General features: G+C 42.4%; 2 protein-coding genes across 4 annotated transcripts in view; both read left to right on the top strand.

Moving 5' to 3' along the window:
- KIF6 (kinesin family member 6) overlaps nt 1–11,979 on the top strand; it is a 504,404-nt gene extending 492,425 nt beyond the window's left edge. For all 3 annotated transcript variants that reach the window (XM_072642001.1, XM_072642002.1, XM_072642000.1), the window contains one exon: nt 11,523–11,979. In XM_072642001.1, coding sequence (XP_072498102.1) covers nt 11,523–11,539 — 17 coding nt within the window. In that variant the 3' untranslated portion in view covers nt 11,540–11,979. The remainder of the gene's footprint in view (nt 1–11,522) is intronic.
- Nucleotides 11,980–17,136: 5,157 nt separating this feature from the next.
- On the top strand, nt 17,137–26,342 carry KCNK16 (potassium two pore domain channel subfamily K member 16). The gene is made up of 5 exons (XM_072641999.1): nt 17,137–18,673; nt 23,523–23,637; nt 23,977–24,143; nt 24,629–24,794; nt 25,495–26,342. Exons 1-5 carry the CDS (start codon nt 18,449–18,451, stop codon nt 25,716–25,718), a joined length of 897 nt encoding a protein of 298 aa, XP_072498100.1. The 5' UTR covers nt 17,137–18,448; the 3' UTR covers nt 25,719–26,342.
- Nucleotides 26,343–26,378: the final 36 nt, after the last annotated feature.

Genomic DNA, 26,378 nt, shown 5'->3' with positions numbered 1-26,378 from the left:
ATTTGGGGTTTTCTTGGCAAAGATACTGGAGTGGTTTGCCATTTCCTTCTCCAGCTCATTTTGCAGATGAGGAAACTGAGGGTTTCAGGGTTAGCAGGGTTAAGTGATTTGCCCAGGGTCAGATTTGAAAGTCTTTCTGATTCCAAGTCCGGTGCTCTATCTACTGCACCATGAAATACTAAAGTTGTGTGATCCTGGGTAAGTCACTTAATTTCTCATTGTCCCAAACAGCTCCTTAAGGCTATTAAGTTACGCATGAGTTGTCCATCTACATCAGTAGAGGAAGTTTTTCCACTGGGAGTTCTCCATACCTAAAAAAAAAAAAATGAGTAGTTTATCATTTGCAGACTTTTTCTATTTTCTTTAAAGAAAAAAGTGGCATTTAACATTTATAATATTTTAGCCATTTAGCCATTTTCATATCCTCTAGGCTCCTTCTGAGAGCCAGCCTAGTAAATAAAATGGACAGGACTACTGGATTTGGAGTCAAAAGCCCTAGATTCAAATCTGACTTCAGACATTCACTAGTTATATGCTCTTGGGAGAGCCTCTCTGGGCCTCAGTTTCCTCATCCGTAAAATGAAGGAGTTGGACTTAATAACTTCCAAGGGCACTTCCAGTTCTAAATCTATAACCCTATGAAATATTGCTGACAATGGCTCAGCAAACATCTCCACTCACTTTTGCTTTACTGTAGAATGTGTGCTTCATCTGGGCACAGTGATCGGAACTCATGGAAGGCAGCTAAATACTGACCAACTACCTCTGCCTTCATCTTGGACCTGCACAGCACTCCCTCACTCAAAGTCAAGTGCAAGTCATGTCATCATTTCTCTGATGGCATCGTCTTTTTTGGCAACGAAGGACGAACACGCACACACACACACACACACACACTCCCTTCTTGTTCTGTCCTTTCCATTCTCCTTGGCAGAGAAAAGAGAAGTCAAGTAAAGATTGTACAGTTTGACCCTCTTACCTCATTGTGCATTTTCATCATCCTATTCACCTTAAGCTTATCCCTTTTTTCTTAGTATTTCTCTTTTCTTTAACAAATAAAAACCCTTTCTGTTGACCTAAGTGTTCATCACCAGTCTCAGCCCATTCTGAGTTTTAGCAATATTGACGTAATTTTAACAGGACCATGCTACTCTTTTGTATTCATCCTCAATTTTTCCCCCTTTCTTCTATCTTGAGTAAATGTGTTTTAAAAATTTGAGTTTACTAATGTGTTCCCTGTGTGTCCACGTCACTCTTCATAGGTAGCTTCCCCTTATCCTGCTCACTGGAATCATTTGTGCTTGTGTCTCCCAAATTTCCTTCTCATTCCCATGCAAAATATTACTCCATCGGCTCCTGCATTTCCTATCTCTGAAGCCTTTGAAATCTGCTCTTGCCAAATCTGGGTACATGTTAGTCTAAGCCCAGCTTCCTTTCTTCTATCACTTTATGATGGAGTAGTCACCCGACCCCCAGATTTCATATGGTCAGTGTCTAGGTCCTCCTTGTTGATGAGAATCAGGTCTAGACTGGCATTTCCCTTTGTTACTTGTTCCACCTGGTGAAACAGGACATAGCCAGCTAGCTGAAGTCCCCCATCTTGCCTTAAGCAGGACAGTTTGGAAACTGAAAAACAGAAAGGGGGAAGAGAAGAAAATTGCCAATACATATCCACCAAGCTAGATATCATAAAGAATAGCTATAATATAATGTAATGAAGTATAATATAATATATTTTTCATTATATACTCTTTTTTAAAAAGTGATAAAAGATATTTGCCATTTCATATACAATCTTCTTTTTCTTTTATTTTATATATGGATTTGCTGGTGTTGGTCAAGTCTAGAATAATAAAACATCAAGCTTATTTAAAAAACAAATAAATCTGTGTTCCCTGAGGCTTTTTGGATTTTTGTCCAAGCCTCATCTTCACTAGCAGTGTTTTCTGCATTCCTTCTGTTGGTAACATTGCACAGAACCATATAGCATTACAGCTGGAAGGGGATTAAGAGAACCCCTAGTCCAGGCTGTGCCTAAACAAGAATCCCCTTGCAATACTGTCTTTCTTTGCTTGAACCCTTCTAGGAAGGGAGTGCCCACTACCTTCCATTCTCCTTTTTGGATAGGCACAATTGTTTTGAAGTTAACCTTTCCATAAATCTGTCTCTTTTGTAACATCTACCCACTATAGCCAAGGACCAGAGAGAATAAATTTAATTCTTTTCCCACATTTTCAGATATATGAACAAAACTATCAAGTCCATGCTAAATTTTCTCTTCTCTAGGCTAAACACTCCCAGTTCCCTTAATCATCTTGTGGTATCAGTCATCGTCATCATATATACTTAGTCCCCTCACCATCTTCATCTTCTTCCTACAGATATTAGCCATTGATCAATGTCCTTCCCCCAAAAAAGTAGTGCCCAGAATTGAACACATTCCCTCAGATGAGGGATTAACACATCAGGACTATTGCCACACTCTCCCCACCCTGCTGCCCCCCGGTCCTCTGCCTTTGGCAGGGAATGCTCCAGCAGGTGTCCTGATTATGCTTCTCTGCCAAGCTTATGATGTGCTTTCCAAGTGTATTCTCTATTTCCTTTTTCTGCCTAGCTAGTTTGAAATGTAATCCAATCACAGTCTCACTAATCTTCCTGCCACCATTGCCCTTTCCCCAAACGATCTCCACAGGGCTTACAGAAGCCTATCTTATTACTACGAAATGCTCTTTTACCCACACCCAGCCTTTCCCCAGCCTCATCATGCTGAATCAGGAATATCCTTCCAGAACTCTTCCACTGTTTCACCGAAGGTCTTTCTTGCTATATGTTAGCTACCCTCTAGGACATGTAGCTTATTTGGATATACTCTGGGAGTTTTTTCCTTCCCTGTTCCTTTTCAGTTTAAAACTTTTAATTTAATTTGTAAGATTCCAGAAAAATTTATATTTATCCTTATTTTGTCTATCTGTGGCCAGGAGCCCATCATTTCTACATATCAAGATATGGTCCAGATATCCAAATTCTCCTCTCATATACTATCTTCCTATTATAAATCAATAATGTAATGTATTACCTTCCAGCCCAGTTAACTACTTACTGTTCCCCACACATAACATGCCATCTCCTCCCTCCATGTATAAGCTGTTCCCCATACCCAGAATGCTCTCCTTCATCAACTCTGTCTCTTCAAGTTTCTAACTCCATTAGAAACTCATCTCAAGTGCTACTTTTCCACTTGTGTAGACTTCTCCTGATCCCTCCAATTGTTAGTGCTCACCAGGCCTGTACCTCCCCCCAAGTCACTTTATTTTTATTTTGCATAAATTTTGTATTTATCTCTGCATATGCTGGTACAATATAAACTTCTTGGGGACAGAGACTTTCTGTTACTGGTTTTGCATCCCTGCGTCCTATCTGAGAACCTGGCATAAAGCAGGTGATTAATAAATACTTGCTCAATTATTATGGTGACAGGAACGCTCAAGACACAAACCCTTCCAACATACCTACAAGCAAAGCCTCAAAGGAAAACACAACTTAGGGAAAATTTTACTTAAAATTATTGGACAAAATGAAGCAGTAGTTTTAAAAAATGTTTTCAGAAATGTAATGACAACACAAGAGGAAAAGTATAAAAGAAATGAGAGTCATTAAAGAAAGAATTGGAAATAGAATTAGCAGCTTGGTACAAGAGGTACCCAATCTTACCCACAGCAACAAAATCCTTGAAAATTAGAATGGACCAAATAGTTGAGTCAATGAGACAACAAGAAATTTTGAAAAACAAAGTCAAAAAACTGGGGGAGAAAGAGAAGGAATGTAAGATATCTCATAACAAAAACAGCTGTCCTGGAAAAGAGATCAAGAAGAGATACTTTAAGATTCACTGGGCTGCCTGAAAAGTCATGACCAAAAAACTAATTTAGATTTCATATTTTAAGAAATCATAAAATAGGCCTATATTGAATTGCTTGCCTTCCCAAAGGGGATGGGTGGGGAGGGAGGGAGGAAGAGAAGTTGGAAGTCAAAGTTTTAGGAACAACTGTTGAGTATTGTTCTTGCATACAACTAGGAAATGAGAGATATAGGTAATGGGGTATAGAAAGTTATCTTGCCCTACAGCACAAAAGAGAAGATGGGGATAAAGGAAGGGAGGGCAGATTGGTGATAGGGGTAATTAGAATGCTCAGTGTTTTTGGGGTGGGGAGAAGGGAGAAATGGGGAGAAAATTTGGAACCCAAAATTTTGTGGAAATGAATGTTGAAAACTTAAATAAATAAATTTAAATTTAAACAATTATGGGACTACCTGAAAGTCATGATGAAAAAAAGAGCCTAGACATCATCTTTCATGAAATTATCAAGGAAAACTGCCCTGACATTCTAGAACCAGAGGGTAAAATAAATATTGAAAGAATCCACCAATCACCTCCTGAAAGAGATCTGAAAAGAAAAACTCCTAGGAATATTGTAGCCAGATTCCAGTTCTCAGATCAAGGAGAAAATATTGCAAACAGCCAGAAAGAAACCACTCAAGTATTGTGGAAATACAATCAGGATAACACAAAATCTAGGAGCTTAAGGGATGAAAGGGCTTAGAATATAATATTCCAGAAGTCAAAGGAACTAGGATTTAAACCAAGAATCACCTATCCAGCAAAACTAAAAATAATACTTCAGGGGGAAAATGGTCATTCAGTGAAATAAAGGACTTTCAAGCATTCTTGATGAAAAGATCAGAACTGAATAGAAAATGTGACTTTCCCACACAAGAATCAAGAGAAGCATGAAAAGGTAAACAAGAAAGAGAAATCATAAAGGACTTACTAAAGTTGAACTGTTTACATTCCTACATGGAAAGAAAATGTTTTTAACTCTTGATACTTTTCTCAGTATTTGGGTCATTGGAGGGATTATATACATATAGACAGAGGGCACAGGGTGAGTTGAATACGAAGGGATGATACCTCAAAAAATACAATTAAGGGGTAAGAGAGGAATATATTGGGAGGAGAAAGGGAGAAATGGAATGGGTCAAATTATCTCTCATAAATGAGGCAAGAAATGGAGGGTAAAAGGGGGAGATGAGAGGGAAAAAGTAAAGCTTACTTTCATCACATTTGCCTTAAGGAAGGAATAACATGTACACTCAATTTGGTATGAAAAATCTATCCTAAACTACAGGAAAGTAGGGGAGAAGGGGATAAGTAGTGTGTGGAGGAGTGAAGCTAGAAGAAAGGGCAAATTAGAGGAGGGGGGTAATTAGAAGTAAACACTTTTGAGGATGGATAAGGTCAAAAGAGAGAATAGAATAAATGGGGGTCAGGATAGGATGGAAGGAAATATAGTCAGTCTTTCACAACATGACTATTATGGAAGTCTTCCATAACTACACATGTATAGCCTGTATTGAATTGCTTGCCTTCTCAGTGGGTATGTATGGGGAGGAAGGAAGGAAAAGAAGATGGAACTCAGAGTTTTAGGAATGGATGTTGAGAATTGATTTTGCATGCAACTGGGAAATAAGAAATACAAGTAATGGGGTATAGAAATCTATCTTGCCTTACATGAAAAGACGGAAGATGGGAATAAGGGAACGAAGAGGTGTCATAGAAGATACGGCAGATTGGAGGAAGGGGTTATCATAATATATGGTGTCATGGGGTGGGGGAGGGGAGAGATGGGGAGAAAATTTGTTACTCAAAATCTTGTGAAAATGAACGTTGAAAACTAAAATTAATTAAAAAATAAATATTAATAAAAATAAAACTTAAAAAAATTGAAAAAAAAAAGAAATCACAAAATAAAAGTAGACAGATCTCTTAGAACCAGAGGACAAAGTAGAAGTACTGCAAGAAACCCCAAAATTAAAACTTCCAAGAACATCATAACCAAAATCTTGAGTTTTCCATATCAAAGAAAAAATACTACAAGCAGCCAGAAAAAAAAGAAAAAGAATTCAAGTACAAAAGAGCCACAGTCAGGCTCACACAAGATTTGGCAGCTGCCTCCATAAAGAAGTGGGGGAGCTGGAATACAATAGTCTAGAAGGCAAAGGATATAGGGTTAAAGTTAAAAATAACTTGCCCCAGAAAACTGAATCCTACAGCAGAAAAAAAAAATACTATTTGAATAAGAGACTTCTAAGCATTTCTGGTAAAAAGACCAGAGCTGCCTAGAAATTCTGAAATGCAAACACAGGAGTTCATTACAATATTAAAAAGTCGGCATGAGTAAACAATTACAAGAGACCAACCATGGATAAACTACTTGCATTCTATCATGGGGAGATGATACCTGTGTGCCCTCAGAATTCTTATCTTCAACACGGTTAATATAGAGAAAAAAGGCTTGGGAATGGTTCTGTTTTGTCTTGATGATCTTAAAAGAAGAGAATTGAAGGGGAAGAAGAATTTCCTAAAGGGTATCTCACATAGTTGGAGTTGTCAAGTAGAAGTCTACATACAAGAAGGAAAAGGGTATGGGGAGCACCTGAAGCTTGAACCTCCCTCTCATCTGTGTCAATCAAAGGAGGGAAGAATACATATATGTGCAGCACTGGGTACAATAATACATTTCACAAAACAGAGAAACACAAGGAAAAAGGAGAAAAAAAGCAGGTAGATTAAGGGAAGAATTCATCCTGAGTGAAAAAATATTTATCACGGCTCTTTTTGTGGTGGCAGAGCATTGGAAACTGAGAGGCCACACATCAACTAGGAAAAGGCTTAGCAAGTTATAGCATATAAATGGAACACTATGATGAAGAAGATTTCAGACAAACCCAGGAAGACTTATATGAACTGATAAAGAGTGAAGTAAGCAAAACCAGGAAAACGATGACAATGTTGTAATGGAAAGACAAACAACTTGGAAAGGCTCAAGACCTCTGATGGCCAATGATGATTCCAGAAGACTCATGATGAAAAAAAAATGCTCCCCACTTCCTGAAAGAGAGGTGAAGGATTCACAATGAAGAATGAGATTTTTTTTTTAACATGGCCAATGTAGGAGTTTGTTTTACCTGACTCCTTGGATTTGCGATGGAGGTTTTACTTTTCCTTCTTTCTCAAATGCGAGAGAAGGAAGATGTGCTGGTTGAAAAATGAAATGATTGAGGAAACAAAGGCTTGAGATTCCAGGCATTCGCTTTATTGGGCAACGTCTGGCAATTGCTCGACAAACAGGGACCAGACTTCCTCATCTTAGACCTGGACCCCGAATACCAGGGCTGACAGACTTCAGTACATTAAAAACAATCAAATAAATCCAATTAATTAAAAGGAAACATATAACAGAAGATATCTGATTTCTAACTGGAGGAAAGATTGGGGACTTTCTAAATTGTGAGGGAGGAGCGCAAGCAGGTGCAAAGAGAAGGCATAATTTTGCTGATTAAAATATACTAGATTAAATTTTTAAAAGAAGTTTTTTAAAAAGAAAGAAATAGCACAGAAATCTCCCTTACACAGGAAGAACACTCTATCTGTTACTTAAGTCTAAGTGTTCAGGGATCCATCTTTTTTCTTTCCTCCATCATGTCACATTCTTCTACTCTCCCGCCTTCTAATACAGTGGAAATTTTCCTGTCTCTCTATACCCTTTTTCTTCATTTCCTCCTTGAAGCATTTCTTTCATTGCAACCACTGTTCCTGCCCTCAAGGAACCTTACAAAAATAAGTGGCAATCAGAGCCAGAACTTTTTAGGAGAAACTCCCAGGATATTTCCCATTAAAACTCAACAACAGCCATGATGTGTGTAATCTGCAATTGTCTGCAATGAAATGTATTTGACCTTCTGGCCCAAGGAGATAAGGGCAACTGCAGAATGAGGGAAGGTGCACAGGCCTTATACAGTGTAGGGGCAGCTGAGGTGGCCTTTTTCCTGAATACAAACTGTGAGGAATGTTAATTCATCTCAACAAATAAAATAAGGGTTCAAGGATTTGGTTTTTATACAACCATCATTTAAAAAAAAAAAAGCACTGGGTTACTTAGTAATAGTAGGGATGGCAAAGGAAGCCAAAAGCACTTGTGATTAGTGAAATCTTTGCTTCCGTCAAGCTGGCATGCCTGAGGGGACAGCAGTCATGGGCCTCTATCAGCACATGGCAGATGGTATGAGGACCATCACCAAGCAGTGCTTTATTAGCAGCCTACTTATCAAGTCAACCTGTCAGGCAAACACCCAGGCTGGGGCCCCAGCCACCTTCCCCTAGCCAAAGCAAACAATTTCCACACTCCTGCTTGGGGTCCCTTTGCTCATAATTTAGCAAAGCTGTCATAGACTTCTTTGGGAGCTCTCATTAAGTTGAATTTGTGGCTATTAGCCTGAGAACCAAAGCCTAGAGTAAAGCTGATTTAACACAAGCCTCCTCAGCTTTTAGACCTCACCACAGTCCAAGGTGAATTCACTTGATTTAGTATTCACAAGGAAAGTTTCAATCCCAGCCAAGGGGATGTATAGATGCATATATAAGCCCCTCTAGGGGGTGTTAGTCATTAACAGTGTCAGATTTGTGGTTTCAGACTGCCAAGGATATTTTTCCTAACCTGAAAAAAAATGTGGTTAACCTTCTTGCTTGTAGCTTAAAAAACAAAATTCCTTGTTCCCTCTTTCCTTAAATTTGGAGTTTGCCTTATCTTGAGTAGTAGAGATTTAGAAGGGATAGGACCATCTTATTTTTCTCATTACAAAGTTTTCTACACTTAAGGTTTTTTTTCCCCATTACTAGAAACAACTTAACCTCCCTTCTTGTTCTAGAAGACACTTCAGCACAAAATAGTCAGAAATGAATGAATTGTTATACAGGCAGTTTATCTGTGGCAGCATATTACTGACTCTCCATTTTAAGAATTCACTATGATCACAACCCCAATGTAGTCAGCCAGCTTCTGTCTGATGCTTAGAAAGAATGCAGTGAACTTGATTTTTTTTTCTTTTTCATAACGGAAATCTGTATGTGAGAATGTGTATCTTGGAATCCTTTCTGCTCTAGAGTTTTCATTTTGTGTTTCTTTAACCAATATTTGATGCCCCCAGTGTTCACTGTATGAGTAAGATATCATGAGAGGGATGTTGAATTTGGGGGTGGAAGGAGTCAGACTGTATGTTCCTTGATTATTGTCATTGACGTCATTTCCTAATCCTGGCCTTGGTTGCTCTGTCAAAGGGCAAGAGGCAGCATCAAAAATAGTGGTGAATTTCTAATCAACGATCCAAAACCTGTCCAATAATCTCCTCAGAGAAGGGGAAAATGTTTGTAGATTGGGCCAAAAAAAAGAAGGGATTTCAATGGACAGGAATGAAAGCAGCCTGGCAGTGTGAGAAAAGGGTCAGCAAAGGGTAGAGAGACAGGAGAAGGCAGGGTTGGAATGGGAATGATATACACTTCAGTTTGGCTGGACTATAGAGCTTCTATACATTTTTTGTGACTCATAACTGGTACCAACCTCCTAAAATACATCTCAGTCCATGCGTGGATTTCTCTGATAGCCTATAACAGTCAGCTATCCAGTTTCTAAGATCCCAAATGGATAGAGTAAATAAAGAAAATGAAATGAGCTCTCCTGCAAAATAAGCAGAACAGAACTCCTCTTTATTGATTGGTCACAAAAGAGCACAGGTGTTTTATCTACACAAACAAACTCACAAGATGGGACACAGGAGCACCACAAACCAAGGATTCAATCACTCAGACGTCCAGAGAGATGATCACTAAAGAATATCAGATGTGTTACAATAAAAACCATCAGGAGTAAGCCTGGGACTTTGCAATGGTGTTATCTTAATTAAGCTAGATCATATGGCTTTGAGGTTTGGGTTCCCCAGCTTGCTTAGGGAGGAGAGACAGCTGGCTCCATAAGATCTTAAAATAGTGTGAATAAAAAGCACATGCCAATCATGACTGGCAAAAGGGGAGAGAGATATGGTGGGGGAGAGAGAGACAGCCTATGAAGGAGAAGCAGATGGGTCCGCTACATTGTTCATTCGCTGTGTGGCTGAGGTTGAGGGCGAGCTGCATCCCTATTTATGGAGCCATGGGGACCAGAATTCAGTATGCTAAGGTGAGAGAGCTTTCCTTTTTACCCATCTGAGGTCATTCATGCAGAGATTCCATGTCCTTGGACCACTGAAACAAAGATGGGGTAGCACTGAGCTATACCCCAGAGACAGCTTTGGAGACCAAATCTGGCATCCCAAGATCAGCTTGCCCCACACGCACCATAGGGGACACACTGAATGAGGAGCACTCCTGACAGTGAGGAAGGCTGAAAGTGACTGTTTGAACATGTCATATTCTTGGTAAGATGTGCCTTGAAGGGACAAAGTCTGATGATGATTCCTGATGAACTTCTTTGTGGATGTATGAATTAACCATAAGTAACAGAGGTGCCAGAGCCAACCATGAGACTCCTTTCATTGAAGAAACCATGAGACTTCCTCTAATTATGCTGACTCTAATAACAAAGTTTGCCAAAGAGAATAGAATTGACTGGGGATAAGCCTCTGCCCTCTTGCATATTTTGGGGATCTGCAATGTTCCAACCAGTTCCCTGGCCCCTTTTCTTCTAATCCAACTCCATCTGGCTGCTCTCTTTTACTCTTTAGGGGACAGGCACATGCTGCTCTCTTTTTTGGCCAAATTTCCCTTCTGCTTGTCCTGTCTTTAATGAAGCACTCTCTCTGCATTTGCAAGTGCATTATCATGTATTCTGGGCAGTTGGGTGGCACAGCGGATAGAATGCCTGGTCTGGAAGTCAGGAAGATTCATCTTTCTGAGTTCAAATCTAGCTTCAGACACAACTAGCAGTGTGATCCCGGGCAAGTCACTTAACCCTGTTTGCCTCAGTTTTATCATCTGTAAAATGAGCTGGAGAAGGAAATGGCAAACTACTCCAGTATCTCTGCCAAGAAAACCCCAAATAGGGTCACGAAGAGTCGAACAGGACTGAAATGACTGAACAAATAACATTCTTCTTATGACTTTTAGACAGCTAACATATTCCTTCCAAGGGTAAGAATCATGTTGGGTTTTGTTTTCTTTCCCCGGGTTCTACAGTGGCTTTATATACAATAAAGGTTGGGTGAATAAATTAATGACTGTCCCTAGAAATTAAAATTAGGGTCTTTGAGAGCACTGAGACTCCATGGGTGAGGGGGAATCGAGCTGCTTCCTACCATCTTCTCTTGCCCTTTGATTCATGTGCCATTGATGAGAGTTAGAGTAACACAGTAGATAGAATGTTGGAGTTGAGAGTAAAAAAGTTCTGTGAACAATCCTACCTCAAACACTGAGCAGCTGGGCAAGTCACTTAACCTCTCTCAGCCTTGGTTTCCTCATCTACAAAATGGGAATAATGAGACCACCAACCTCAGAGAGTTGTTTTGAGCTTCAGAAAAGATAATACATGTCAAATGCTTTGCCAATTTTAAATGCTAAATTAAATGTTAACTATTGCCACCATCGTTGTTGTTATTACCAGGGAACAACCTAACAAAATGCTGTCTCCTTTCAGGTTTGGGGAACAATTGAATTTATAATGGCAGCCTGGCAGATCAGCCGAAAAACAAGGACAGAGTACAGATAAAACTCCTTTCTTCTTTCATCCTCTCTTTGGAAGTGCTGCCTCAATGGCTGGAACAACATGTGACTTGAGCACTAATGGAAAGCCTTGTGTTTCTGTAAGGTGGAGTGGCCCGGAGGCATACCGGAATGGTGGGACATGCTGAGGTGGGGGTGGGGCAGGAAGTAGAGAGAGGGATCCAAATGGAAAGTCAACTCTTTGCACTGTATGCTGGGGCTGTTGGCCATGACACCAGCGAGGTGGTTGAGTTTTGGAGTGTTTTCTGTTTGTTTTGTATTCTTAAAATAATTCCCCTTATTTTTAAAATAATGTGGGCCACATGGCAGTCTTGCCTTTTGGATAATTTGGATACTTTCAGATTATGAAATGTCAATTTTGCAAAATGGAACCTGGAGGTTTGTGCTCTGCTCCCTTTTTCCCCACACCCCATGCACACTAAGCCTAGGACTATGAAATAATAAAGGGAAATGAAAAGCTCACATCTAGGAACGAAAGGGCACTATCTTAGGCCGGCACTACAGAGCTGGATCCAAGCAGAGGGCAGCCAAATTGTCTCCTGAATTGGGAACATCTTGATGGTTGATCCTGATCACTCCAGCCAAATTGTCTGCCATGATCTTTACAGTGAGGATGCCCAGCGTGAATTGGGCGCAAAGCCAGAAAGTTGACCGTTCAGCTGGAACACAGATATTTTGAAGCAGATCAAAAGAACCTGACATTATCTCTCCAAAAGCTATAGTAGAGAGGCTCGGGTAGGCACTCCAAACTTCAGGGGACCTTGACGTGGATGTCTGTGATTTTCTGGAATTTTGGCTACTGTTTCCTTGTGACCAGGGAAGAATTGTTGTCTCTTCCAGAATTTTTCCAAATATCATGCTTCATTTAGCCATAGTAGAGACAACCTAAGAATCTAGAATACTTTAGTTTTTCAGCATATAAGGCAGGGAAATAGTTGTACAAGGCCAATGGTTAGAGGGTCTGTCTAGGTCTTATCCTGGTTGGGGCCCTTTGAGAACTGAAAACGGGGAGCCTTGGGAAACAGAAACAATGTAGGAGCATCTGACGATGTCACAACTTGAATAAAAGAAGTTGCCCACTTTCTTTGCAATCTCTGTCTAATAAGGATAAAGAATGAAAACTCTGGAAAGAGAATGTAAAATGGGCTCTTTCCCTCTTCAGGACCAGAGTAAATGAGTTGTATGTATGAAAATGTAATTTTAAAATGGAGAAGGATCTAAAAGATCACCTAGTCTAACTCCCCTTATTTAAAGATAAGGAAACCAAGACCCAGCAAGGAGAAAGGACTTGCCTCTGCGGTCAGCCACTTACAGAGTGACAATCAGGACAAGAGCCTTTGTCTCCCTTATTCTGGACCAATGTTCTCTCTACCACATCCCGTCGATTTGACTCTTAAACCTGACTGGTCTGAGAAGACCTGAACAATTGAGGACCCACACATAAATACATGGATACATATACTTCACACAAGAAAGACCTGAAATGGGTTTGGAGGGATCCCTGTCGCTGTCACGAAATTACCAGCTGTCCCAGGGAAAGGGCTGGGCGCTCCCAGTTTGCTCTCTGAATGATAGAGGGCTGTGTACACGGGAGCTCGTTAGATACTATTGATTCCAGGTCTCCAGCTGGAGGCAGTTATTCTCTGGATCCAAAGACCTTGTTTGCAGGGAAGTAGGGGCAGCCCCATGAAGCCAGACAGACTAGGACAAAGCCTGGAGAGGAAATGAGGAAAGGAAGACAAACTGGGAGTTTATCTCCCAAAGCAACACACGCAGCAACCAAATCGTTGTCATGTGATGGTTCTTAAATAAAGTACCACCTCCAAACCATACCCTCCTGTCTGACACAAGACCTCTGGCACAGAATCATGCTTAGATTATTTGCCTTGGAATTCCACAGTAGCAGAAACAATGCTTAGAAAAAGACTTTTCTCAGATTTTTTTAAAGGCCAGTTTCTAGCAAAGTTTTGCTTTGGGTTTGTTTGTTTTTTTGTGTGTAAGAAAGTCTTTTCAAAGCTTCCATGTCTTCCAGATTTAGAGGCAAACTAAGTTTCAGGAGAAAATGTTCTGTTCACCCATACTAAACTGTCCTTTTGAAGTCAAGGAAAGCCAGCAATGAGCTCTTCTGTGCTCCTGAAGGTGAAAACAGAGCTTTAAGAAAGGCATTTTCTCTAGAAGCCATGCCAGTGATTCTCAAAATGGACCAGCCCCACTGAAGGAAATCAAGCCTTCTCTCTTTTTCAGAAATAATCAAAGAATGCCAAAACTGGAAGTTAAACTGAAGCTCAAAGAGAGGTCTCACTTAAATACTGAATTGAAGTAACCTAACTAATATTACACAGTCCAAAGCAGGGTTGGGTCTCCAAGTCTGCAGTTGACTGTTCATCTCATGTACACCATACTATATGTATCATCTGTACATACTACATATACACCACACTGCCCATTTGAATATGATAAGGAAGGTAAAATGTGCGAGGGGTTTTTTAATGTAAACATAAGCATTTTTAAAGTTTAGGCAGAGGAATGGCTGTTGAAATTTCTGGTGCATAGACAGGTCTTGTAAACTGATGTGGGATAGGAGAAAAAGAATGGGGAGAATTAGGGTGAATATTATGTACTGTAGGAAGAGAAGACATAGAAGTTATGTGTAGTGTGTGTAAGGAAATGTATGGGGAATGTGGAAGCACAAGGATATGTGTACATGTGCATTGGCTACACGAGAAATTGAGATGAGTGTTTGGGAATAGTTTGTGAGTAGGTGCATGGGCTAGGGACAGGGGAGAATTGTTTGGGAATAGTTTGTGGGTAAGTACCAGTTGAAGATATAGGAAGTGGCAGTATGGAGTCTATGGGAATGTGTATATAGGAAGGGAAAATGATATAACACTCATAGTGAATGTCCCACTGTGAAATGCTGCCTTCTGCATTTGGCCCTGGATTCTTTAGAAGCCAGGAACTTGGAGCCAGATTAAAGAGGGAATGATAATGCCTGGTAGCCAGGAAGAAAACAGTGTGGAAATTTTTGAAAACGATCAGGTGGTCTTTGATGACCCAATCAAGGATTGTGTTGGTGACAGTAGGAGTTGTGAGGGGATATAGCAGCAGTGATTGTAGACAGACATTGAGTATCACTGTAAAAGAAATGAGATGGAACAGTGAGGTTCTTCCTAGAAGCTTAAACAATAAAAGGGGGTGGAGTGAATCTTTGCTTTAAATCACCATTAAGAACTTTCCCCCATCTCCTTCTGAACACAAGCATAACTCCTCTAACTTCATGATGAACCTGGCTCCTTATGTCGGTAGGGACCTGGAAACATTATTCCAGTTTCGATCTGTAGAAAAGTATGAAGGTCCCTTTGTTTTGGAAGACCTTCAGAACCTATAAAAAACCACCTTCCAAAATCTTTCATCAAATTCTTTTAGGAGCCATCTTTGATCTCTGCTCCCTCTGAGTTTATGGAGCCCAGCAGCATGGCATAGTGGATCACGTACTAGACTTGAGAGTCAAGAGGACCTGAGTTTAGATCCTACCTCATATGCTTACTATCTGTTAACCTAGGGAACTCACAACTCCTCACTTTCCTCATCTGTAATATTAATACTAATAATAATAGCTAGAATTTAGATAGTGCTTCAGGGTTTGCAAAATACTTTCCATACCTTATCTCATTTGAGGGTGGTGGACTCAGTCACCTTTGAAGTCCCTTCCAACTCTAAATCTATGCTCCTATAACTGTATTCCCTCTTGGTTTGTCCTCTCCCTAGATATAGAAGGTGGTAAAGCAGCTTGCAGAAAAGTACTTACCTTGACTCATTGGTTACAATTTAAGAAAAGGTGCTTTTTTTCCCATTTATGTGTATCTATATTTATTTGGGTCAATCCATGGGAGAACACCAGTGTCAGGTAGGTGAGTAAGTGATTTGTCCTTTACCTTATCTCAGGAGTTATTCAGATGGAAAAAGTCTCCTCCATGCTGTGTTTACTCAGTATTCTCTCTCTACGTTGTACACTCAATTGATTTGGGGTTTTTGTTTTTCCCTCTTTTCCTCCAACCTCCTAATTAGTTCAGCTTCAAAAAATCCCTTATCGTCTCCAGATGTCAAACCAAGCTCCACCAATAGGATCAGTCATGTTAGCTTTCCATTAATTGATTTCGGCCCCCACCCTTGGGAAGCACAAGTTAGCTCTTCCCGTTAAAGGTAATAATTATCTCTTCAGGAGATTGTAAATCATGCTTTCTGTCTGTCCATCTTAGGCTGTCAACCTTCTTCAGAAATGAGTAAATAGTGAGAAAGACCCTAGAGTAATGATGAACTCTTAAATAAATTTCACCAAGTCTATAAAGGACTTTTGCTGACATGCCAAAAAAAAGGCCAAATTTATAAATAGATGGATTGACCCTAAGCAGCCCTCTACTGGCCCAAAACATGAGCCTTTGTAACATGGCTTTCAGAAATTTTGGTCTTCAAGTCCCTTTCTTAAATATGCATTTATTCAAGCACCTAAGTAGGCATTTCTTCAAGTGGGTATCTCTCCCCTTTCTGTCACCAGTCAAGGCAAAAAAGCTAAACAAAAAAAATTCTGTTCTTAGTTTCTAGTATCTGGCCTCTCTAGTGCTAAACATGGGTATATCAGGGGTTCACATGGAATGTGGCTATGGGAGAATGGGTATGGGGTTATATGTGCATGTGTGAATGCGGAGGGCGACGGAGAAAGTGGAGAAGTTGTAGGTATGGAAATAGATCATCTACCCCTAAGACAGAATCACAGTTAAGCCCCTGGCTCACAACTTAGTTGTCAATGAACAACTTTGTCCTGATAGCTATCTAAGGACAAGACCCTGTAAGATGTGGGACATGGGATAGGAAAAAGCTGAAGAAAATATGAGGAAACAGTAAAAGGCCACTAAGGAGAGGTGAGAAACTGAAGACATAATTTTACTTCTTTGCCCAAATCCAGCACTATGGAAACCCTAGGATGATACTTAAGAATGGTGGCATTCTTTCTACCACACCCCAATGGCCTTTCTGTCCCCCTCTCTTTTCATTCTCTCTCACCTTCCATCTCTTTCTAATTTGCCATGTAACCTGTCTGCCTCAGTTTCCATATCTGTAAAATGGGGATAATAATAGCACCTACTGCCACCCCCAAGGGTTATTGTGAGGTTCAAACGAGACGATATTTGTAAAGAGCTCAGCATGCCTTAAAGCTTTGTATAAGTGCTAGCTGTTATTGCTAGAAAGCCCTGTGACAGACAGGAACTTGAATAGGGCACCATAGACATCCTCCCATCGCAGAGTCACATAATTTTGGAGCTGTCAGGGATCTCAGCCTCCATCTGATCGCATACCTGAAAGGAATCCCCAGCTACCATACCCAGCCTTTGCTTGACAATCTCTAATGCCTCACAAGCCAGTCCCGTTCTACTCCAGGACGGCTCTCACCGTGAGGAAGTTTGGGTTGGGGATGAAAGGGGTCGGGGCGGGGGGGGGGGGGGGGGGGGGGAGGAGTGGGAGGAGTAATTTCCCTGACCTGAAACTTCAATTACCTCTTCACTCACTGCTCCATGTTCTTCCCTCTGAAGCCAAACGGAAAAAATCTGATCCCTTTTCACATGACAGCCCTTCAAATATCTGAAGATAGAGATCAATGTCTCCCTTGAATCTTGTGTTCTCTATTTTAAACATTCCTACTATGGAGAGGATTCACCAGGTGGAACCCCACCTAAAACAAGCCAGTAGGTGGGATCCTCCTTTAGTGTTGTCTGTAGTGGAGACAGACAACCAGCCTGTCATGTTCTGCTTGGAGACAGAAGGATGGAGAGAATGACCCCCAGAAAACAGGGCTTCCTTCCCCACTCCCCAGCGAAAGATTCAAAGTGGCAGAGGAACAGGGGCAAAACAGGTTTGGCATTTGTGACAGTTCATCCCACAAGGCTGAGCCTCATTATCCAATTCTCCCCCTCACTTTAAAGTGGATGGTGTGCATATAATGTTCAACTTGCTTAATGTATTGTTTAGTTTGGGGAAGCTGGGTTCCTTCCAACTTTTCTTTAAGGGCCAGGGAAGGAATTTGTTGAGAAATGTGGCTGATGTAAAAATAAAAGATACCAATGAAAGGTCGCAGGAGAGAAATGAAAAGTGAAAATTTCGATAAAAACTGGTCAGATGCCCCAGATGCTCATATCACCACTGTCCCTGAACACTACAATTGCTTTATGCTTGCTTTGCTCTGATTTATCACTCAGATTAATCAAATCATCCTTAATCTCCCTCCACCTGTGCAATCTTTTCACCTCTCCTTTACCTCTTTGTGTTCCCCCTGGCAAACACCCCATTTCACGGAAAGAGAAACTGAGTATAGATGAGAGGTCACACTAGTTCTTATTCCCCCCAAATCCTATGGTTTCGGGCCCAAAGGACCCATGTTTTTAGGGTCTGAAAGATGAGGAAAAGCCAAGGAGCTGCTGCAGGAACCTCCTCAAGGCCAGACCTGCCTTTGGTGGAATAAGTAATGAAACTGTTCTCATTCTACTCTATGGGAGAGGAAAGAGCAGCCTGACTTCAGTAGAGCAGTGTCCTGTCCTGCTCCTCAGGGAAGGCCACCCAGATCAGGGGACGTCAGACCTGTTTGCATTCATGGCACTCTGAGCAGCAGGGCTGAGCTATACTGCACTGTTCAAACAGACTCCCCAGCCCAGCCAGCCAGCTGTGGTGGGGAAGGACCAGTGCTTGAGGGGGGCCCTGCCCAGTAGGGCCAGGAAAAAGGTAAGTGCTCTGCACTCTGGAGAAGAGTGCCTTCTTCTCCAGTGCAGTGTAGCCCCAGCCCCCTACTCTATGACCAGAGACATGGCTGGCTCAGGGCTCCTGGACTGTCGAGGCGGCTGGACTCTGTCTTTGCTGCTGGCCTATCTCAGCTACCTGCTGCTGGGTGCTGCCATCTTCCAGCTGCTAGAGAAGCAAGCAGAAGCTCAGTCTCGAAATCAATTCCAGATAGAGAAGCTACGATTCCTAGAAAACTACACCTGCCTGGACCAGTATGCCCTGGAACGGTTTGTGCAGGTGATATGGGGAGGTGGGGACAGGGTGGGGAGGAAGGAGATGGGGGAGGTGGAATGACAGGACTTGGATGGGGAGGGGGGCTCAGAATTGGAGACTGGAGAAGGAAGGGAAGGCTTTGAAACTTTGGGAAAGTCTGAGAGTCAGGGATAGGGAAATGGAGGTGGGAGAAAGCATGAAGAAAAACTCTGCCCAGTTCCTCTGGACCACTCATCCCCAAAGCTGCTGTCCCACTTGACCTTCCTCCAGCTCATTTTCAATGCCAGGACTTGGACAAGAGTTGTGCCACACAGTTAATGTCCACATCTATCATCAGACCCTCCTCCAGGGGGAAGGGCCTGAAGTTTCAGATTTAGGAACATTAACTGGCTTTGCTTGTCCAAGCCTCTGCAGTGACTAGACCCAGGCAAGGAAGTGATTTTTGAGTGACTACCTCTATTCAATCCCACCCTCACTCCTAACCCCTGCCATGCACCATTTTAGTTACTCTGCATAGGTTTTGTTCTAGACTCCTGAGCATCCCTGGTCCAACAGCACATGGTCTCATGGGGACAAGTTAAAAAGTAAAGATTTGATATACAAAGCCCTGTTATGGCTTCTGTGGCAGACACCAGAGACAGAAGGATATGGTCTCTGTCCTTGAGTCTGGGGAGACAGATCACATTCAAATGACCTGAAATAACCAGAGGATGAAATGACTTAAGAATGGTTAAAAAGCAGGGTCAACAACTACAAAATCATAGTCACTGGATTTGGAGCTGGAAAAATCCTGGGACATCATCCGACCCCTTAAGGTCGAGGGAAAGGGAGACTGAGACTCACAGAGGGGAAGTGATTTGTCAAAGGTCACACGCAAGAGTGTAAATAAGACTATTATATGTGCTGAGGGGGATTTAAAACAAGACTGGCCCCTATGTACATTGAGGAGAGATTGCTGAAGAGTAAAAGCCAAGTCTAGGTGCCTTTCCTCCAGTGAAAAGCTTTTCCTAGAGCCTCTTGTCTCAGAGTCTGTCTTTCCTCCCTCCTCCCACATCTTTGCCAGACAAAAATTGGGATCACTGACTCTCAATTTGAGAAAGACTCAGGGACCTAAACAAAGGAAAGGGTACAAGGACTTAGAAGATGTCCTCCCCAGAATGGAAGGTGAAATAGAGAAGCCAGAGGATATGGAAAGCACTTCTAAGTGGAGACTTACTAGTCCTTCTAAATAGGAGCAAAACTGGTCTGCAGCAGGAGGGCTTTACCTTAGATCACAGGCACTCAAGTCTTCATTTATTAGATGGTATAAGCATAACTCTGTATATGTTGGTGGGCTATGTGATGTGAGATTTAATATATACATAAAATATAAAAACATATATATGTATGTGTATATACATATATAAAACATTACAGTTATTAATTGATCCAAGCCTGTTATCATGACACCTGGTGGTACACAATTACACAACAGTGGCAGTTAGCAGATGGTTAGGTCCCTCTGCATTATTAGTTTATATGTGCTAACCAGAGCTGTAGATTACTTACTAACTGCTGTAAGCCTGGACAAGTCACAACTTCTATCTGCCTCAATTTCTTCCACTGTAAACTGGGGATAGATAATATCACCCGCCTCTCAGAATTTTGAAAATTAAATGAGATATTTATTATCTGCTTTACGCAGTGCCTGGTGCTTAATAATTTCGTTCCTACTGTGATGTTTTTTCTTCTGAATGAGTTTTTCCCCTTCTAAAATCCACAAGTTTCATGTTAGACACTTAGATATAAAACTTTCTGATCACAGGTATTGGGTAGAGGGAATAAACTTGGGATTTCTTTGGTTTCCGGATGGAATGCCTGCCTAAGAAAACATCCTCTTCCAATGCATTGGGAGGATGGAGAAGGGGAGTGACTTTTCTTCACTTTAAGAGTCTTAGAGACTTGCCTAGAACACTGAGGGACTACGTGCTTTGCCCAGGGTTACTCAGCTACCACATGTCAAAGTGAGACTTGAACCCAGGTCTTCTTGGCTCCTTGCCACACTGTGTTCCAGTAATCACTAGAGTGAGCTAAGAGAAGTTTTGAAATCACCAGTTAGGAACAGTTTGGCCTGGAGGCAAGGGAATGTTCCCAGGATCCTTAGAAGACCCTGTGCTCCTAGGATAAAAAAAAAAACCCAAAACATCAACATCTCTTGTCTTCCTATGCCAACAGGGAACTTATAAATTAATAATACACCATTATGTTAACCATATATTGTCTCATTTAAACCTCCCAATTCCTCTAGTGAGTAACTATAGGTATTACCCTAATTTTAACCAGTGTGGAAACTGAGGCACAAGGAGATGCAGTATGTTGCCCTTGGATACCTAGCTAGTAACTCCTGGAGGCAGGATTTGAATACTACACTGCCTCTCAGCTGTGACCATAATTTTTCCAGTGTGTCCTATAGAAGTATATTTTATTACCTCACATCCAGTGAGACCAAATTTCCAAAGGCAGTGCTAGAGGTAGTCTGATTAAGACTAGGAGCAATTATTTCTTGTGGTCTGTCACTCATGTTCCTAAAGGTTTGAACCATAATGAAGTCCAGATGATTAAAGTCCACTTATGAGGTGCAAGCCCAAAGCAGCTTCCATGATCCCAGGGGAGTGTTTATCAGCATCATTAGGAAGCTTTTCTGATAGAGCTCCGAGACCAGCAACGAGTGATCACCTGAATGCTGCTACCTACCCCCTCTGTTACTGACTCCCTGGGACAGGTCCTCAGCAAAGTGACTTACAAATGAGTGCCTTCCATTTCCCCACCTGTACAAAAACCCAAAAAACACTTGGTCCTTGTTCATCTGGACCAGCTTTCATGAGAATAAGAATTTTTATTTTACATATCCAATTTTTATATCTTTTGTTGCTACATCACTTTCATTTCCAGATGTATCTCTTCTCCTCCCCTGCCCAGCCAGCCATCCCTTGTAATAAAGAATAAGGGAAATGCATTTTGGAAAAACCAACCAATACACAGACCGAGTCTGATTCCACAGTCACCAAAGAAGGGAAGAAGATGCATTTTCTCCTCTTCTTTGGAGTCAACCTTAAAATGACAAAGCATTGTTTGTTACTGTTGTTTTGGTCTTTTCCATTTACCTCACCTTAGTGAAGAATGTATAGTTTTTTCTTGATTCCACTTATATCAGACTACAGAAAAGTCTTTATAAGAGACAGAGGAAATGTTTCTCATCCTTCCCCAAGGCCTCTAGGTCTGCAGCTATCCCAAACACTGGCAGCTGAGCAGGGAGCAGGCACCTCCTGTTCTTAAAGTCCTCTGGAAAAGAAAATGCCCCTCCTTCTTTGAGGCACTCCTCTCATTCAATGCCCCTCACCGAGAGGGGACTGATTATGTTCCTTGCCGCTCCAAGTGAAGTCCATATGCTCCCCATCACCACCACCCTTGTGCCCCTTTAGGGATAAAACTCCTGGTCCCAAGTTGCAATGACTTTATAGAGATGTGAAATATCTTATTCCCCCAGACTTTTCTTCTCCAGTTTAATAAATCCTAGCTTTTAAGATTATCTCAATTTAAAAGAATGATTTAAAAAACAAACAAACACCGAAGATGACCAGGACTGCCATCTCTATCTGCCAGCAGGGTGTTGACTGCTGCTATCTAAAGGGTTAAGGTCCTTTGCCCTGGGGTTTATGGGAAAGAGAGTAAGGACAAAGTTTGGGTCTTTTCAGGGGCCCTAACCTGTCAGACTGAGAAAAAGCAGATGGTGTCTTATGACGAAGTCCCTCTGGCTAGGCCACCACCACCCTACCCTTACTAGGCCTTGAATTTACAGTCCGCCTTCTAGGGAACATTTCTCATGGGAATCTAAGTCTAGGGAAAGCTTTAACTATTCCCACCACACACACACACACACACACACACACACGCACACGCACACGCACACGCACACGCACACACACCCCTCCACTGACCACCCCAGATATCAAGGAAGCCTAGCAAGCTGCAGTAATCTCTACCCAAGGAGCTCCAAGTAACCATTAAGGCAAGAGTGGACAACGAATGGAACCCATCTCCCAACCCATAGCCACACCAGGAAAGGCCATGCATGTGCACCATGCTGTACCCTGTACTGGCTTAGAATCTGGTCTGCAAGAAGACCCTAGAGAGTAGAATGACCAGGTCACACAGAAACATGAGGGAGGTCCTGGGCTACCTTGTCCAACCCCCAGGCCCAAGTCAGTACCTTCAGAAAACCAAACAGAAAGATGCCTCTTCTATTTGGCCACTCCAAGTGTGTAAGATTCCATAGCCTTCCATGTTTCCAAGGACAAGGGAGCACTGTCCTTGGAGTACCTGAGTTCAAGTCCTACCTTATTAGATGTGTGAACTTGACCACATTTCATCTCTTTGGGTCTCAATTTCCTCCTCTGTATCGTGGGGGAGGGGGGTGTAGAACTAAATGTCCTCTAAGTTCCCTTCTAGCTTTAACATTATGATTCCTAGAGTGATGGTCTGCCATTTCCTTCTCCAGCTCTGATGAGGAAACTGAGGCAAACAGAATTAAGTGACTTGCCGAGGGTCACACAACTAGTAAGTGTCTGAGGCTGGATTTGAACTCAGGTCCTCCTGACTCCAGGCCTGATGCTCCATCCTCTGCAGCACCTAGCAGTTCCATCTTAACAGAAACCCTTCCTACTATCCTGACAACTCCATGGTGCCTCACTTTCCCAGACTCACTTTATGTATTCCTTCTTTCTCGGATCATTCTTGTAATATAAACACCTTCCACATAACCCTGCCCCTCCTTCTTCCTGATTACCCAATGTCTCCATGCTTCCCATACCCCAATACCTCATATTTGGCATAGGTCATTATGGAAGCCTGGGAGAAAGGTGTGAACCCAACCGGCAACTCCACCAACCCCAGCAACTGGGACTTCAGCAACAGCTTTTTCTTTGCAGGGACAGTTGTCACCACCATAGGTAATGGGGAGTTGGGGGGAGGGGGAAGGGAAGAGGGCTAGATTCCCCTATTCTGGCATCCTCCATCCTGAAAACCCCCTAGGTCTCTTCTGTACAAGCTTTCAAAACTAGTAACTCCTTCTACCTCCATCCCCCCTCCTACCCACTGTCTTCAAATTAGTCACTCCTCAATGAGGAGAAATCTCCTGATTTCTATTTTGCCCACTCAGAATTGGTTGTAAGATTTTTTTTGTGGGGTTGGGGAGAAGGTTGTAAGGCATAAACATACACATTATGAAATCTGCATTTGATATAAGCCTCACCACATATCCTACTTCCCAATCTTCTCCCCTTTTCCAGGCTATGGAAACCTGTCCCCCAGTACAGAAGCAGGTCAGATTTTCTGCATTTTTTATGCCCTGTTTGGGATCCCACTCAATGTGGTGTTTCTCAATCATCTGGGAAAAGGACTAAGATCTCACTTTGCCACAATGGAGACTTGGGGACATCGACCAAGACGCTATCAGGTACCACCTCTCTTCAGCCTATGGCCCTTTCCCCACTCCTTCAAATAGTCCCAGCACAGCAACCCCTCAACTCCTACCTCTTCTGGTTCTCAATAGTGCCTTTCTTACTTATGATCCTAGCCCCAGTCCCAATCCAACTTGGCCCCAGTCCTTCATTCCTCAATGAAGTCAATGCCCTTCCCTTGGATTGAACTCATGTGCTCTCCCAGGAATAAGGAAGGGGAGACAAGTATGGTCTGCAAGTGGTCCCCCTCCTCAATCCCAACTTAGTTTGAGTTGTTTCTTCATGTAAAAGGTTAGAATACCTATTGGATCATTATTTTCCCCAAGTCCCAAGAGTTCTCCACAATCTGCAGGGGCCAAATACATGCCACATATCCCCAGAGAAGCTGCTGGTTTTCCTTTAGTGAGGAAGTGGCCCCAGGGCACCCTGAAGTCATCCTTGCACCATGGGAGCTACTCCATCAGTTTCCTGTCTCTCTTAGGTGGTACAGACCCTGGGCCTTGCTCTGTTCCTGACTGTGGGGACCTTTCTCCTTCTCATCTTTCCCCCCATGGTCTTCAGCCACGTGGAGGGCTGGAGCTATGGTGAGGGCTTGTATTTTGCCTTCATCACCCTCAGCACTATTGGCTTTGGGGATTATGTTGTAGGTAAGGGAGATGTATGGGAATGGGGCAAAAGGAACTGGGGTACTTTAGAAGCCTAGGGGCCAGGGCGTCAGGAGCTAGAGGACCGGGGTGGGGGTTGAGGGGATGGGGATAATGGGGCTGATAGGCTGGAAACCAGAAATTCAGCCCCACTAAGACTATTTGAGAGGGAGGGGTACATGACTTGTGAGGCCCCCATAAATCCTAGTAATGTGGAAGAAGCTAGGTGGCCCAATGGATAGAACAATGGACATAGAGTCAGGTTGACCTGGGTTCAGATCCTGCCTCAACCATTTAATAGCTGTGTGATCATGATTTCCATTTCCTCAAAATCCTTCCCGGGGTTTAAAAAAAACTTATACTATCTACCTCACGGGGTGATTTTGAGGAAACCTCTTAAAGCACTATTGAAATGTGAGCTATCATTATTGTTAATATCCAGAAGCCTCAGTCCTTATCCATCCCTCCACCTCCAATCAACCTCCCAGGACTTTGCTGTAAGATTAAGAGGCAGTCTGGCTTGAGTTAATGGGGTTTTCAGTGGCTCTGGGAGAAAGAAAAGATTCTCCCCAAGGTGCTGCTTATCATGAAGTCATGGTAGAATACCTGGGGAAGACCACCCTGAGCCAGATGTGTAGGATTGTGGAGATGGGACCTGTAGAGTGACTGTAACACGTGATTCTCCCTGTTCTTCCTCTCCCAGGCACAGACCCCGAAAAGCACTACATCTCTGTGTACCGGAGTCTAGCTGCTATCTGGATCATCCTGGGCCTGACCTGGCTAGCTCTCATGCTACCTCTGGGCCCCATGGTCCTACACCAACTCATGCACCTTTGGCCACTGAGCAGGAGTCCAAAGTCTAAGAAGGGAATGACTCCTGAGATAGATGGGCTTTCTCATGCCACCAAGCTCCCTATAGCCATATGAGTTCACAGAGCAGTCCTAACCTATATACCAACTAGCTTCTCTTGCCTTCCAGCCCCACATAGATTACTCGTAGTAAACACAATCCCTTACAGCACCCTAGACTTTCTTCTCCCTGACCCTGACCCCTTCCCATAGCCTTCCCTTCTGGGTCATTCCCCAAGGGCTCTCCAACAAGAGAAAAGAAGTCTAAAACATCCAGGTAAATGATTAATGGAGACCCCCCCCCCAAAAAAAGAATCACAAATAGGGAGGCACAGAATAAGACACACATTCTCACTCCAAATTCACTTGTCCCTCTCGCCATCCCTTCTAGGATCAGGTCTAGAATTCAGCTCCCATTTTAGCAACCCCCACCCCAAGCCTCTGGGAGACCGGTTGACTCACAGAAGAGACCACAGACCTTCTTACCATAACATGCCAACAAGATCCACAATAGCAACCCCACCACCAGACAAACCTGAAATTCAAGTACCTTGCTCCTTCCCAATGTCCATCATTTAGGCTTTCTTGTCAAGAGGGATAGCTGTGTAATGGGGGCTGTCCAAAGAGGTAATATCCTCTGCCCTGTTTCCCAGATCTTGGGGAAAATGTACAATGTAGAAAATAAAGTGTGTGTACAAGGTAGTAGTTACCTGGATGTTGCTGCCTGCTCCTCCCAAG

This window comes from Notamacropus eugenii, chromosome 2 (assembly GCF_028372415.1).
Source record: "Notamacropus eugenii isolate mMacEug1 chromosome 2, mMacEug1.pri_v2, whole genome shotgun sequence".
NCBI lineage: Eukaryota > Metazoa > Chordata > Mammalia > Diprotodontia > Macropodidae > Notamacropus > Notamacropus eugenii.
The sequence above is the reverse complement of the archived record's forward strand: the minus strand, read 5'-3'. Positions and strand labels throughout refer to the sequence as shown.